Source organism: Raphanus sativus, chromosome 9 (assembly GCF_000801105.2).
Source record: "Raphanus sativus cultivar WK10039 chromosome 9, ASM80110v3, whole genome shotgun sequence".
NCBI classification, from domain to species: Eukaryota; Viridiplantae; Streptophyta; class Magnoliopsida; order Brassicales; family Brassicaceae; genus Raphanus; species Raphanus sativus.
Window position 1 is genome coordinate 26,338,047 of NC_079519.1, and position 14,881 is coordinate 26,352,927.

The 14,881-nt window shown below is 37.1% G+C and overlaps 2 protein-coding genes across 5 annotated transcripts; one reads left to right on the plus strand and one right to left on the minus strand.

Moving 5' to 3' along the window:
• Nucleotides 1-3,125: 3,125 nt before the first annotated feature.
• LOC130500180 (uncharacterized) lies at nucleotides 3,126-5,372 on the minus strand. Its single transcript, XM_056994933.1, has 2 exons — nucleotides 4,938-5,372; nucleotides 3,126-4,841 (listed from the first exon to the last, which is right to left on the minus strand). Exons 1-2 carry the CDS (start codon nucleotides 5,370-5,372, stop codon nucleotides 3,126-3,128), a joined length of 2,151 nt encoding a protein of 716 aa, XP_056850913.1.
• A 1,012-nt stretch (nucleotides 5,373-6,384) lies between these two features.
• On the plus strand, nucleotides 6,385-12,365 carry LOC108825548 (uncharacterized). 4 transcript variants are annotated; one of them, XM_056995058.1, is made up of 20 exons: nucleotides 6,389-6,524; nucleotides 6,598-6,642; nucleotides 6,912-7,885; nucleotides 8,023-8,223; nucleotides 8,458-8,541; nucleotides 8,755-8,814; nucleotides 8,902-8,946; nucleotides 9,035-9,231; nucleotides 9,329-9,808; nucleotides 9,918-10,008; nucleotides 10,104-10,283; nucleotides 10,366-10,455; nucleotides 10,534-10,596; nucleotides 10,699-10,773; nucleotides 10,857-10,907; nucleotides 11,093-11,170; nucleotides 11,269-11,403; nucleotides 11,511-11,618; nucleotides 11,709-11,774; nucleotides 11,860-12,365. In XM_056995058.1, exons 3-20 carry the CDS (start codon nucleotides 6,977-6,979, stop codon nucleotides 11,932-11,934), a joined length of 2,988 nt encoding a protein of 995 aa, XP_056851038.1. In that variant the 5' UTR covers nucleotides 6,389-6,524; nucleotides 6,598-6,642; nucleotides 6,912-6,976; the 3' UTR covers nucleotides 11,935-12,365. The 4 variants fall into 4 exon arrangements, 3 of the variants coding, with proteins under 3 accessions (XP_056851037.1, XP_056851038.1, XP_056851039.1); XM_056995057.1 differs by having other exon boundaries at nucleotides 6,385-6,642; XM_056995059.1 differs by lacking the exons at nucleotides 6,389-6,524; nucleotides 6,598-6,642 and having other exon boundaries at nucleotides 7,437-7,577; nucleotides 7,676-7,885.
• The last annotated feature ends 2,516 nt before the right edge of the window (nucleotides 12,366-14,881 follow it).

Genomic DNA, 14,881 nt, shown 5'->3' on the forward strand with positions numbered 1-14,881 from the left:
TCCTGTTAAATATATACAAACTAACGATATTTTGCGGAATGGAAAATGATCGACCAACCACATTTTCGGTCGATCGGGGAAGATCGATCCCGATGTGGATCGATCGTTCGTTTGCGTAGATCGATCGATCCCGTACCCAGGTTAGTTAAAAATCGAGAGCCTGGTTTATCTCGGTTTAAGTCGGTTTAAATCACACTTGATTTGAACCGAACAAACACGATTTTAAGTGTTCAAAATCGATTATTGCAAGATCAATTGCTCATTCCTCTTCTCCTTCAAGAACAAAAGGGAGAAACCCCAACTCCCAAAATTGATAAACCCTAATTCTCTCAATTTTATCCCGATTTCGACGATTCCAAAGCCTAAACCACACAAGATCGAGAGCTCTTTCCGATTATATCCATATTCCAGTCGATCTGCGAAGGTAAGAAACTCTATTCCCACTTTTTCAATCCGAAAATATAACTTTAAAAGGTTAATTTTTTGAGTTTGTTTAGTTGTTTTGGGTTAAATCGTGTATAATGGTAATGATGAGGAACAATTTCGCACACAGCCCATGCCTTAATACATAGTTTTAAGTTTTATTTTAAAATTTAGGGTTAGTTCTTAAAAAAAAACGAAATTGAAGGGTTAGGTGTTTCAAATTATGTTCCTTTGATGATTTCTGTTGAGTGTTGAGGTGCATTAGAAACAAATCAGTGTATATTCCAATTAACTTGATTTTATCTTTGAGAACTTATTTGTTAAGTTTTTTTGCAGCAAAATGGTGAAAAAATATGCAAGGAAGAAGAACCAGAATACACCATCAGAAGCACCAGAGACACATGACACAGTAGCTGCTTCGTCTTCAGCTCAACCAGAATGTGATAAGCCTCTAGAAGCAGCTCCTTGGCCTCGGGATCCATTGACTCCATTCGAAAATATCAGAATTCGTGGACACCCTATCGAGAGTAAAAAGATGCTGAAAGAAGTTTCATCCTACAATAACCGTGACTACAATGCTGCTTGGAGTGATTACCACTGCATTCTCTACAATGGGTTGCAGCGGATGACATTCAAACCAACAAAATTCATCTGCGATTACACTACAAAGGAGATGGGAATTGTCAAAGATGTCAAAAAGATGTGGAAAAGTATGGGACTTGGGACTCTTGGCTACACTCCGGAACCTATGTATCCAGACTTGGTAATACAGTTTCTCTCTTCAGTTGAGTTACACTACAAGTCTGAGCAAAACAAAGTTGCTAGCGAAGGCAAACTTACTTTCTTATCCAGTGGAGTGCTTTATGAGATGTCTATACAGGAGCTATGTACTCTATTCGGATTTGAACCCAACCATGAGGCATGCTCTTTGTCCAAGTTCCCTTGTGCGGCTTATCTGTGGAATATGATTGCAGACACTTCTTATGTTTCTCGGGAAGCTAAACTTGCAATGGTCAGAAACCCGGTATTGCGAGTGGTAGCAAAATATCTGGGTCATCTTTTACTGGGAAAGGAAGAAGCAGGATCACTTACGGAGGATGAAGCGCAACTTATTCATTATGGACTTCCAGTAGCTATCAGGCCTAAGTATGGCCTGAAAGAGGAACCTCCAGCAGAGCTTTCCGTAAACATGGGAGCATTATTTGCTCAGATGTTGTTTGAAAAGAAGTTTAGAGGTCTCCGTGCTTTGGAGAAGAAACCATTGGAGGATTCTATTGGCAGCTTACTTACTCGGATCTTCAAGTTCCATGATATAGATCTTTCAAAGACTCCTTGTGTGACCAAGATTGAGAGATTTGATGAGCAGTTCTTCTTCAACAGCAGGACTTTTTACCCTGGTAAAATTTACCGTTTTATGGTTCCTGATGGGACTATCCTTCACTGCAAGCTCCCACAGCCTACCATTACGTCTTTGACTTCTGCGGAGAACATGCGTTTTATGCCTTCTTCTGAATTTCTTTGCCCGTCTCCTCAGCCTGCTACAAAGCGTCGCCGTGGTTCCTCTTCTTCGGGTCCTGCTCAAGGGCAACGTGAGGATGATACCATTCATGATATCCGAGTGGATCATACTCCAGATCCTTCGATTGAGTACTTGTTGCCCGCATATACTGGTCAGTATGACTCTGGAGCACCACCATTGGATGGTACACCGCAGCAGCAGTTCGCCTGGACTGCAGATACATTGGTTAAGCTTTCGACGATGATGCAGACAGTGTGGGGTGCACTTGCAAAGATTAGATGTCCACCTCCTCCTTCCTGCTGCCGCGCTCCGCAGACTTCAGAGCCTGCTGATATGACTGAAGACATTCCTGACATTACTAGACACAGGGATGTTGATGATGCGGTAGATGAACTATCCGACGGAGCAGCAGATGCAGAGCGAAGTTCACGCCTTCATAGGAGCAGACGAGCACCAGGACAGAGTAGGAGCGCCAGTCCTGACGACCATAACTGATCACTCTCAGTTCATATTATTCATTGTCTTATTCCATGTTTTTATTGACGTCAGCTTGTACTAGTTCTTATGTTTTTATCCTAAATTTTAATGTTCTTCTGGATTTATGTTAAAGTTAAAGTTTTATGTTAAAGTTTTTATGATTTCCTGGATTTATGCTTACCAAAACAATGGAAATCGAACTGAATGACATCCCTGAGAAAGGGATCGATCGTTCTTGATCAAGAGATCGATCGGTTGTGAAACGATCGATCGTTTTGTTTCGGTCGTTCTTCACGGAACGATCGTTCTGTATAAAACGGACCGATCGGTCTAAGCTGATCGATCGTTCTGGATCGATGTTTTGGCACCGGTCGATCAAAACTGCACCGCTTCGTCTGGCAATTCTAAATATATTGAGATCGATTAGATAGATCGACCATGACATAAAACGATCGATCGATCCTTGTATTTTGGTCGGTTTTTGCAGTCTGGGAAGTCCAGTACTATATTGCTATCAACATGAAATTTAAACAAAGTTGCATAAAACATGAAACAATGTAATTAGAAATTATTCTTGGTGTCTAAAAAACTAAAACAAATAAAATAAAACAAAGTTACATGAAACTGAAACAAAGTAAGTAGAAATCAAACAAATATCTTCTGAAAAACGAAACAAAGTTGCCCATAATAACAGCAGACAAGTCGGCTATATTGGCATCTTGCAAGTTGCTCTGTTGTGGCCACTACCAGAGCATCTACTGCACTTGCGAGTCTTACTTCCCTGTGATCCTTGTGATGATCGAATTTTGTCTTCAACGGTTTCATATCTGCTTTTTCTTTTTCTTCCAAGAGCCCTTCTTGTTTCAGGCGGTAGCACTTCTGAGTTTTCCACATTTTCTGGGACGGACCAAGAGTCTTCAGGCACAGTAATAGGATTAATGCTTTCCTGATAAGCTTCTCTCCAAGCTCCCGTGGTGTACATAAAATCAGTCAAAGTGTGTGCTTCTCTGCCAACAGAATAACCGGCTTTTATTGCGTGTCTACAAGGAATCTTCAAGAGGTTGAACTTCCCACAAGAACAAGCCCGTTTATCCAAATCAACAAAGCAATCAATTATATCGCCTTTCACAAGCATCTGACTATCTGTTATAGGGTAAACTACGAAAGTTTTTCCCTTCTCGATTCTCCTTTCAATCTTTTCCTCTACATCTATGGTCAAAGGATGCTTATGTTTTGAAATCTTTTTCTTACGCTTAAAAAACCACCGTGTCAGCATTTCTCTAATACTGTCCAACAAAGGAATAACAGGAAACTCTCTTGGCGAACGCAAAGCAGAATTTATAGACTCAGCAGGGTTGTTTGTCCTAATGTCATACCTGAATCCAATAAATTGACATCTAGCCCATTTTTTCACATCTGCTTCCATTAGATAGGTTCCTATTGCTGGACTGATATTGCAGACATGACCAAATATTCTCTTAAAGTCAGCAACTCTATAAGCCTTCGAAGCCTTAGAAACCAACCCAGCTAATCCCTTGCCTCTGAAATATGTTACCACATTATTCAACAAATGATGAATACAAATACCATGTGCCGCTAGAGGATACACATTCTCAACTGCCTTCGCTATAGACCCTTGTCTATCCGAAATAAAAGCCAAGCCATTACCATCAGCAACAACCACTTTTAATTGTCTCATAAACCATTCCCAAGACTGATGATTCTCAGAGTCTACTATCCCGAATGCAATAGGATACAAATTTGAATTTCCATCTAAAGCAGTTGCAACCAGTAGCACCCCTTTAAATTTACTCTTCAAGAATGTTCCATCTATAACAATGACACGTCTCATGACATTGGTGAAGCCTCTAATCGATTGACCAAACGCTATAAATAGATATTTAAATCTTCCATTGACGTCAGTCTCGTAAGAGGAATGGGTACCTGGATTGGCCTCTTCCAGCATGTGCAAGTATTTTGGTATTTTTCCATAACTTTCGTCTGGAATACCTCTGACGGCATTGATTGCATATTCACGGGAATCCCATGCTAAAGAATCAGAGATCTCACATCCATAATCATGACGCATAATCTGAACAATATCTTTTGCTTTAGGTCCTTCTTTGACACCTTCGTACTTATGCATGATGAGACTGCCTATTGTTTTCGCTGAAGCTGTCTTACCGCCACTGGATTTGTTTGAAGGTGCGCATGAATGTTCACCGACATACTTATTAATAATAAAATATGTAGAGCCCTTCAAACACTCTGCTCGGGCACCCCAATAGCACACCTTATCAGCACATCTAATACACCAAACTGATTTATTGGATTTGGTAACTGTGTAGTGAAAGTTATGCTTCATTGCACATAACTCAAACCTTGCCTTTAACACTGTTTTGTTGAGGAAAAGATCTCCTTTCTTAACCAAATCGAGCAAAGAACTCTTTGCTAAAGTTTCTCTGTTTTCTTTTTCAGAAATGATTTTGTCAGCATCATCATCATCATCTCCATCAACCTCCTCTTGCTTCATCTTTCCTTTCTTTTTCTTGTTATGCTTGTCAGCATCATAATCATCTCCATCAACCTGACCTTGCTTCATCTTCCCTTTCTTCTTCTCATTATCTTGCTTGGCTTTATACGTAACACACAATTGAGTTGACGGATGCTTCTTACAAAACCCTAGAAAGTTTTGAACTTGGCTTGAGTTTGCAATGATCACTGGTGGACATTCTGATGAATTGATCAATCCAATAGGTAGATAACTCAATTCCAAATCTGCATCCGTTACCTTTAAACAAAAATCCTCAATTACAATTTTCTGAAACTCTTCAATAGAGGAGCTCAATTGGAAACCATGTAATCTTCCTCCTATCTTTGCATCAACAGAAAAACTCCAACCTGAAGGTACAACCAATTCCCAAACACCACATGAACCATAGACATGAATCATGGTAGAATGAATGTGAAATTTTTGTGAAAATTTGGTGATCAATCAATGGAATATAGAAGATGACGTGAGATGTTTTTATTTGGGTAATCACGTTTTTTTTTTATTAAAACGATTTTACTTTTTTTTTTATTTTTTTTTAACGACTTTGTTTTAAAAAAAATATTTTTTTTTTATTTTTTTTGTAAATCGATTTTAATAAATAAATAAGGAAACCGAATATTCTCAAAATATTCTCTTCTAATATTATCCTTATCCGTAGAACCTGTATTCTAAAATAGGTAGAATAGAGTAAATATGTTAGAAATCGATTTCTACTAGTTTTAGATTTATAGCAATATGTAGATTCTGATTTCTACAGGTTTTAGAATTTTAGTAAAGTGTAGATTTTGATTTCTACGGATTTTAGAACTATATGTTAAGCGTAGAATGTGTTTTCTAAAGATTTTTAGATTACTATTATTTAAGTAGAACACGTATTCTAAACAAAGTAGATTCAATGAAAAAAGTAGAATACGTTTTCTACTATGTAGAATGTCAATTCTACCTTTTTTAGAACAAAATATGAATTTATGATTTAAACATTTTTTGAACTTAAAAAATATATCTATAAGTTGATATAAGTATTTCATCAGTATTTACTATTTTCTGAATTTTTTTTTGTTTGCTAAACTATTTATTTGATTTATTTTAGAAAATATTAAAGGGTATTAGAGGAAAATATGGTACAAAAAAGAAATTAGACTAATGGGACATAGTTGCTGTTTTTTTGGCCCAAAAAAACAATTTCCCCTTAATATTTTTGGGTGTATGTAATGTATGCTCTCAAAACATGAAGGCCACGTTTTAGAGTAGAAACAAAAGGAGCTGTCCTTTATTCTCCTGATATCAAGTATAACCTCCCTTTTTACGTATAATTCTATATTTAGACACAATCTTTTACTTGCCAAACTTTTCCCCCCAGGGCCCCACAAGCCCACAGACAAAAAGGAAGAAGAAGAAGAAGAAGAAGAAGAAGATTCATTTCCACTTTTGTGTTGGTCAAATAAATCTCATTTTTCTTCTTCTCTCTCTCTCTCTCTCTCAAATCGTCACGCCGCGCATTCATTTCGTTCCCTCCCTCCATAAAATCACAATCCAACCCTTCCGTTACAAGTTTGATTCCTTATCTGGATTGAATTTCATGTTTGAATTTTTCATTAAATTAAAATAAGAAACAATTCCTCAGGAGGAGCATTGATTGATTTTGCTGGAGGAGGAGGAGGAGGAGGAGGTATATCGTTCTTAAATTCCTGAACCTAATTTGATTCTGAGGGCTCTTTTCAAATCGCATAGCTGGAACCTTGAATTATTCCTACATACTACTACTCTGGATTCCTTCGATTGCAACTCAATTCAAAAATTAGGGTTTTGTTTTCAAAAAAGATATTACCCAAGGAGGTCGTTAGATTCTTCGAGTTCCACTAGATATCTCGTATCCATCTTCTTATTGTTCTTCCTAGTTTGTCGATGTTTAATTTATTTTTCCTCTTTAATTTTTAGGAAATATCTGAAGATATGCTAGTAGTAATCGATGGTGTCTGAGAGGTATTGTGTCTAATACGGATATGAAGGGAGAGGTGTTGGCCGTTCACCGGGGAGATGGGAATACAGATGATCTTTTCAGATACCCCAAGAAGACGGATTTGGAAGATGAATGTAAAAGTGACGTCTTTAGGGATGGAGATGATACGCATACTACTACTTTGGACGACATGAATCATGAAGAGAGTAGAGAAGAAGTGGGTTCCCTGAGGAGGAATGAAAATGGTCAAGGACAGCTTGTGGTGGAAAGTGAAACGAGACATGAGTCTCCTAAGCAGAACGAGCAGCCTTTGGTAAGGGTAAAGAGGGATGAAGAAGAACAAGCGGTGTTGGAGAGAGATAGTGAAGAATCTAGTTCAGGTTCACCTGAGAGGGACGACGAAACAAATACTCCTGGTAGAGGGATTGAACAACTTGATACACAAGTGGCGAATGGTCATCTGAAGGTGGATGGAACTGAAGCAGATAAAGGGAGGGATGAGAACAGGGTCTTGGGAAAGGAAGGTGAAGAAGATAATTCGCGTTTGATGCTAATGGCAAAAGATGACGAACTGCAGAGTTTAATATGTGAGACACAAACAGATAACACAACTGTTGGAAAGATGGAAACGAGCCAAGTTGCAGGTGAGCAAGACTCTCCCTCTTGTACTACTCCGGATACAGTTATATCAGCTGGAGAGAGTATTCAAAACGTATACTTTAATGGTCCGGTCTTACCACAGTCACCATCACTAGCACATAAGCACCCTCAAAGTGAGATAGAGACTCCAGGACACAGGCGCACAAACAGTTTCCAGAGATTGAAAACTCAGATGCACAAGGCTTGGCGTGGGGTCAGCAATCTACGTGACGATAATCGGCCCACGTTCAATCCTGAGGTCTTAGCAAACCAAAAAAGACAGTGGTACCAGCTCCACTCTTCAAAAGCTCTGGTATTTAATCTCTCTAGGGTGTAACCTTTGACACTTTGTTTTGGCTACGTAGTTCCCCTTCCCCTTGATCGTCTAAAACCTTCTGCTATGGTATAGCACATTAGCTGACTAATGTTTTAATTTGATAAACACTCCAGGACCAAACAAAATATAAGGAGCCGACCTCACTATTTGAACATTTTATCATTGTGGGGCTTCATCCGGAAACTGAGTTGAAGCCAGTCGAGGAGGCCTTCCGTAGAAGGAAGAAATGGGAGATGGAGATGTCAAGGTATGAAGTAGCTGACTACAGAATACTCCGCCACCGTGGGCCTCAGTTTCCAGTATTGGAGCCACAGGTTTGTTCCTACTCTTTGAGTTCTCATAGTTTTGGACATGCTTATATCTGTAACATGAGACACCTGTTCTGATTGTTTTTTTTTTGGCTCATTGTCAACTTCTTTTGCCACTCTTCTGTTTCATGTCTAATACATTCTCGCTTGCGGCTTCTATTATATAGATAGATGCCTCTGTTCTGTTCCATGGTAGATTTGGTTGGTTTATTTTCTACACAACTTTTATTTTATGCGCAGATACTTTTCAAATACCCTCCTGGGAAGAAAGTGGCAATGCGTCCAAAAGATCTAGCAACTTTCTGCTTTCCTGGTGGTGTCAAGGTATGATATTTATGCTCTGTGTCTCTTTATATCTATTTAATGACCGTCAATTGGCATTGGTATACTATTAGAAATGAGCGATATCAGTTATTTAGAAGATTTACGTAGAATTGATTCATACTGCTGGTAACAATATATGCGGCGTTATTTGGCATCATTATTCTGTGATTTATGCAGCAACTAAGACTGTCAAAACGTTATTTTTCGTAACAGGCACGGCTTTTGGAGAGGACCCCATCTCTCAGTGATCTAAATGAGCTTGTGTATGGACAGGTCTGAAATTAATTCTAAATATCTGTCTCAGCTTCTGTAATTCATCTGTGTTGTTTAAATATAATGATACTTTCGAATTTACTGCAGGAACATTTAGGCAAAGATGATTCATCGTTCATATTTTCATTCAAGGTAATCTATCTTTTCTGCATGCCCCTTGACTGCTTTCGTGTTAGCTTTGTAAAAACTTACATGAGGCACTCAAAATTCTCTTTGTCAGGTAGCAGATGATGCGACTTTGTATGGTGTTTGTTTACATGTCTCGGAGATTGTTCAGAGACCTCCTGGGGTTTTAAGCACTGCTTCACCCTTGCATTCATCTGGAGGAGGCAGTCGGTTTTTGGTTTCTGCACCTCGATGCTATTGCTTGCTGACCAGAGTTCCCTTTTTTGAGCTACACTTTGAGATGTTAAACAGGTAGAAAAGATGCCCCTACTCTTATTAGTGGTTTTTCCTTGCATTGATTAGAGATTGAAGAACTTGAAAACTGATGGTGTTTTACTTGCTGATGCAGTATGATTGCACAAGAGCGCCTAAAACGGATAACAGATTTTGTTAGTGAGATGTCTCTCGCTGCTGCATGCCATAGTCCATCAGTTTCCAGAATGAATGGATGTGTTTCTTCACCTCGTAGCAACCCTGATAATTGGATGGCTTCTGCAATACCTGTGGATGGAGTCATGGCACTCACGGCTGCTGCTGCTGGATTGATATCTGATAGTGACATTGCAGACTTTGCAGAACCGCAATCTCCAGATAGTGTCGTCACCAGTGATACTTCAAATGTAAGTCAGATCAAGGAAATAGAAAGAGATGGGAGAAAAGTTTTTCATTGCTACGATGATAGTTCTTCCGAAGTATCTGAGAATCACTTGGAAACGCCCGAAAGAAGGTTTCAAAGCTTTGAGAACGGCCATGTTTCTCCGGATGTTACATGTACCGATCCTAGGACCCAACCGATAGAGCATATGGAAAGCTGTGAGTCCGTGTTCAGGTGAGCTAACACAATTGTTATCCAACAAAATTGATCTTATTATCTTCCGATGTTATGTTTCAGTTCGTTACCAGTATAATTTCAGATTTTACCTTTTTATATATGGCAGTTCAGCTAGAAGTGTGTTGTCAGATGAGGTTGATGATATATCGAACAGCGAAAATGATTTCGGAGATGATTTAGTTTTGGAATGGGCTAAGGTAAGGAGATCACTAGTAGTTTAATCATTTAGTTGCTCTATTATCTCAATGGTCATGGTTCTCATATACTGTTATATGGTTATCACACTTGATAGGAACATAACAATGATGCGCTACAATTAATCTGCGGCTACCATTCATTGGCAATTCCTTCCCGTGGAAGTGAAGTAGTTTTCCAGCCGCTGGAACATTTACAATCCATCGAGTATACACGGCCACCTGTTTCAGCTCTTGGATTGTCAGAAGAATATATTTGCTCTTCTGATTCTTCCGGGGTATACTTCATATCGGAAACTATCCTTTTCTAGTCTTTCCTCTAATTTGCAATCTCATCTCAGTTAACTTTCTTTGCCAAAGATAAATGCGAGGTTGGCAGCTGCTGAGGAGGCCATGGGTCTCTCAATGTGGACAACGGCAACAGTTTGCCGTATTCTCTCTCTTGAAACTGTACGGACTCTCTTTTTTGAATGCAATGTGCAACTCTTCTTTGTGCCTTGAGTTAACAAAGTACTTTCTTCCTTCCAGATTTTGTCACTCCTTTCTGGAGTTTTATTAGAGAAGCAAATTGTGGTAATCTGCCCAAATCTGGTTAGTTTAATCTTCTATCCTCCGATTGTTTATCCATTTTCAGTCCCCTTGAGAAGATTTAAATGAAAATTTGTCAGTTGGACTAACCAATGACTAATGCAGGGTGTTTTGTCAGCTATAGTACTGTCTCTTGTCCCAATGATTCGGCCTTTTCAGTGGCAGAGTTTATTGCTTCCGGTAAGTACCACATCACTAGAAAAACAAGGGACCACATCAAATTGGGAGTTTCCTTATTCGTAACTTTTCTCTGTCGTTTTCAGGTTTTGCCCGGAAGGATGTCTGATTTCCTGGAGGCACCCGTTCCGTTCCTCGTAAGTTTTATTTTTTTCATATGAAGTAACTCGTGCCGTGCCTCTAATAGCTAGTTAGATGATGACTTATTCTGAGGATTTGAATGTTCATTAGTCTACTAGTCGATGTTGTTTGGATCGTAAATCGTGAGCTATATGTATGTTTTCATGTTGGTCACACAGTCTCAATTTACACCACGTGGCAGGTTGGAATACACAGTAAACCTACAGATTGGAAAGTCAAGACGTCTAATCTTGTATTAGTTAACATCCTCGGCAATCAGGTTTGGTGGCCTTACCATGAAAGTCTCTTGTTTCTTTCTTTCTGTCAAGTAGAATCCACAACTCTCAAGGCATGTAACGTTAACTTTGCTATTTTCAGGTGAAAGTATGTAACATGCCAACATTGCCTCAGCGTAAAGAACTTATGGCTCAGTTGACTCCAATCCATGCCACACTGGCTCAGTATAGCTCGACTGCTAGAAAACACCCGGTTTATAGATGCAGTGAAGTACAAGTAAGTGGTTTATAGATGCAGTGAAGTACAAGTAAGTAGTTACCAGTGCATGGCCGGAAATTTGTATTACTTGAACCCGATCTGATATGACCGAATGTTCTTCTCAGGCAGAAGCTGCGACTAAATTCTTGAGAGTAATGAGAGATTACATGGAGTCTCTTTGCTCAGACTTACACTCTCACACCATAACAAGTGTTCAATCCAATAGCGACAGGGTACTAGCGACTCTTCCTCAAAAGCGTAACAAGAATTACTACTTCCACTCTAGTCTCTCAGTAAATTTATAGACAATTTGTCTTTCTCAGGTTTCTTTACTTCTAAAGGACAGTTTTATTGATTCATTTCCTGGGAGAGACCGACCCTTCATTAAGGTACATCATCCTAATCCTGATCTTAGCTTCAGTTTCCGAATCCAGAGAGGCTTACAAGCTTTTCTTGTTGTTGTGGGTTTTGTAGTTATTAGTAGACACACAACTGTTTAGCGTTCTGTCAGACTCACGGCTATCGAGCTTTGAGAACGGAAGTCTCTAAAGCTCATTTTGTTAGCAACTTATACAAAATACAAACTGAAGAAACCAACTATAGTCAAATTTATATGGAGAAGCAAAGGAGGGTACCTTTTTAACCTCAGAAGACTATACAGGTGATGTATACAAATGTTCTAACTCAGATTTTGCTGTAATAGAAAAAGTAAGAAAAAAGAAAAGAAGAAGAGAGACATGCTCATCGTGTCTGGATCTCTGATCCCTTTTTTATCATTCACAAACTAAACTTGTTTGAAAACTTTGCTTCTTGCTATTTGTAAATTAGTCACCGGCCAATAGGAGATTTTGTGTGTTAAAAGTTGTACAGAACACTTGAAACCCCTTTTGCTTAATTCAAGTGTTTGATTTTGGTGTTGCAGAACAATTCTCACTAGAGAAACATATAAATTTGGTCTTAATATAAGACATGTTGGATTATGGATGTAGTTCATTTCTAAAATTGGTTTTTGCTATCATTTGGATTTAGTTTGTTAGTCCATAAGACTTTGGGATCAAGACACGCCAAAAATGTAGTTCCAAGGTAAAATTTATATGTTGTTTTCGTTGTTCTAAAGTTCCAAGGTAAATTAATCACCTGGCGGGGCCATGGAAATTCCCGTTGCTGTATCGGCGAGGAAAGACGGCGACGATTAAACATAAAAATATTCAGGGCCTGAAAACTAAAAGCCTTATACCCACTGTAGACCATTTTACTATGCAGGTCCAAATAAACGTTGCATTTACTTGATGTAATTAAAACAATATACAAATCAACATTTCATTAAAATATGCACAATAAAAATATATAGTTTCTAATTGATTTTGCAAGTATGCATTAGTAGGGTTAGGAATTGGGAGAACCAATCGGATTTCATTCAAGTTTATTCGGTTTTTGGATTTTCGGATTTTTGAAACTTAGCTTATTGATATTATAAAAGTTTGATTTGTGCTTATTCGAAGTTCGGTTTGGGTTGGTACAATTTCTACAAACCGGTTGGATCCAATATAATTTTGGATTTCAAATGTTAATCGAGTTTTTTAGTTTCAAAATATTGTTTTGTTCTTAGTTAAACCTGAAAACTAAATAAAGATAAAAGATATAGTGAAAGTTAAAAATGGAATAGAAAAACATGTGTGGTTTGAAGTGTCAATAAATACCACTTTAATATTTTTATGCATATTTTCCTAAAACTAATAATACTGAAAAAGATTTTTCAAATTTGATGTACGTCAGAAAAAAATCAGATATCAAAATTTGGTCGTGGATTGACCGATTTGATGTGAGCAATCTCTATATGAAAATGAGATATTTAATAATGGAGAAAAGTTTACCAGAGATCTGCATCATAGTAGAAGAAGTACCGTCAAACTTAAATAAGATATGACAGTTTAAGTGATACAGTCAAACTCAGTGGCGGAGACAAAAAATATTATTATTGGGGGCATAGACAAAAATACCGGAGCAAAAAAATTATAAGTGGGAGCATTATATAAATTGGAATTTAAGTTACACTGTTTTTTCTAATCTTGTTGGGTTCAGTCTCCATGTTGTTTGATGTTAGGGGTGAACGTTAGGATATCCGTTTGGATCCGAATTCAGTATTTTGGATTTTTGGATATTTTGGTATAGAGGTATAGTATCCGTTCGGGTATTTCTGTACTTTAGGTCGGATTCAGGTATTTTTAGTTCGAATTTGGTTATTTCGGGTCGAGTTCGGATATTAAGATTTTGAAAGAAAAAAACTAAATTATTCATTTTAAGGTTCGTGTATTTAAAATTTAGTTTTCGATTAACTGACTTTTTATTTTTTTAATAGATTAAATTATTAACAGTTTTGAAGGTAACATTTCAAAAATAAATAGGCATTAGTTTAGCTATTATTTTTATAATTTGGATGTAACTTTTGTTAATACATGGAACAAGAAGCTTGATATTTATTTTAAATAAATATAAAATCATTTTTCTCCTTTATTATATGTATATTATATAATTTTAAAGTATGTATGACATTAATATAAATATTTTAAATAAAATGAAAGATGAAAATTAAAAATATAATGATAAGTATATATATATATGTTTGGTTATCTTCGGATATCCATTCGAGTTTGGATATTATCCGTTCGGGTTCGGCTATTCAACTCTCCTAAATTAATACATGTTCGGGTATTTTACTATTTTAGTTCGGAGTTTGGTTCGGATTTTTCGGATCGGTTCGGGTGACTTCAGATATTAAGTAAAATGCCCACCCCTATTATGTGTTTTCGCCACTGGTCAAACATGAATCTTTTAAAATATATAGAATTGTCGGTTGTATTAATTATCTGTAATTTTTCATAAATTGTAATAACATGATTATTTAGCATTAAAAATAATAATAATGGAGAACGATGGTGGAGGAAAAAAACGAAATAACCAAAAATTAGGTGAAATTCAAAAATCAAGATTCGGTGCTATCAGTTGCTTTGTCGCCAAATATAACCAAGAGAGAAGGCTGGTGTTCACGTATTTCTGTCATTTAAGTTCTAGTTTTGTTATTCAAAGTAATTTTTGCTTATTTTTAGATCGTACTTCATAATTTAAAGTTGTGGATAATGTCCTTATATAATGTCATTTCTTATAACTATTTGTTTAGGCACTCCAAATTAGAAAGTGCTTAAATTTTAATCAATAGAAGAAGCTGATAAAGTTTACATTATTATATAATAAAAGTTGGATTTGTTGGACCAGATCATGTAGCATAGTGGGTATTGGTTAATATCTATTTTATTAAAAGAAAAGTACAAATAAAAATAATTCGTAAAATTATAAATTATTTACAAATTAATACCACTAAAGTAATTAATAAACCTAACATTAAGTATCATTTGTATTTTCTTAATTGAATAATTTATTTCCTAACTAGATTCTAAAAAAAATAACTAATTAATTACAATTTAATGCAACTGATAAA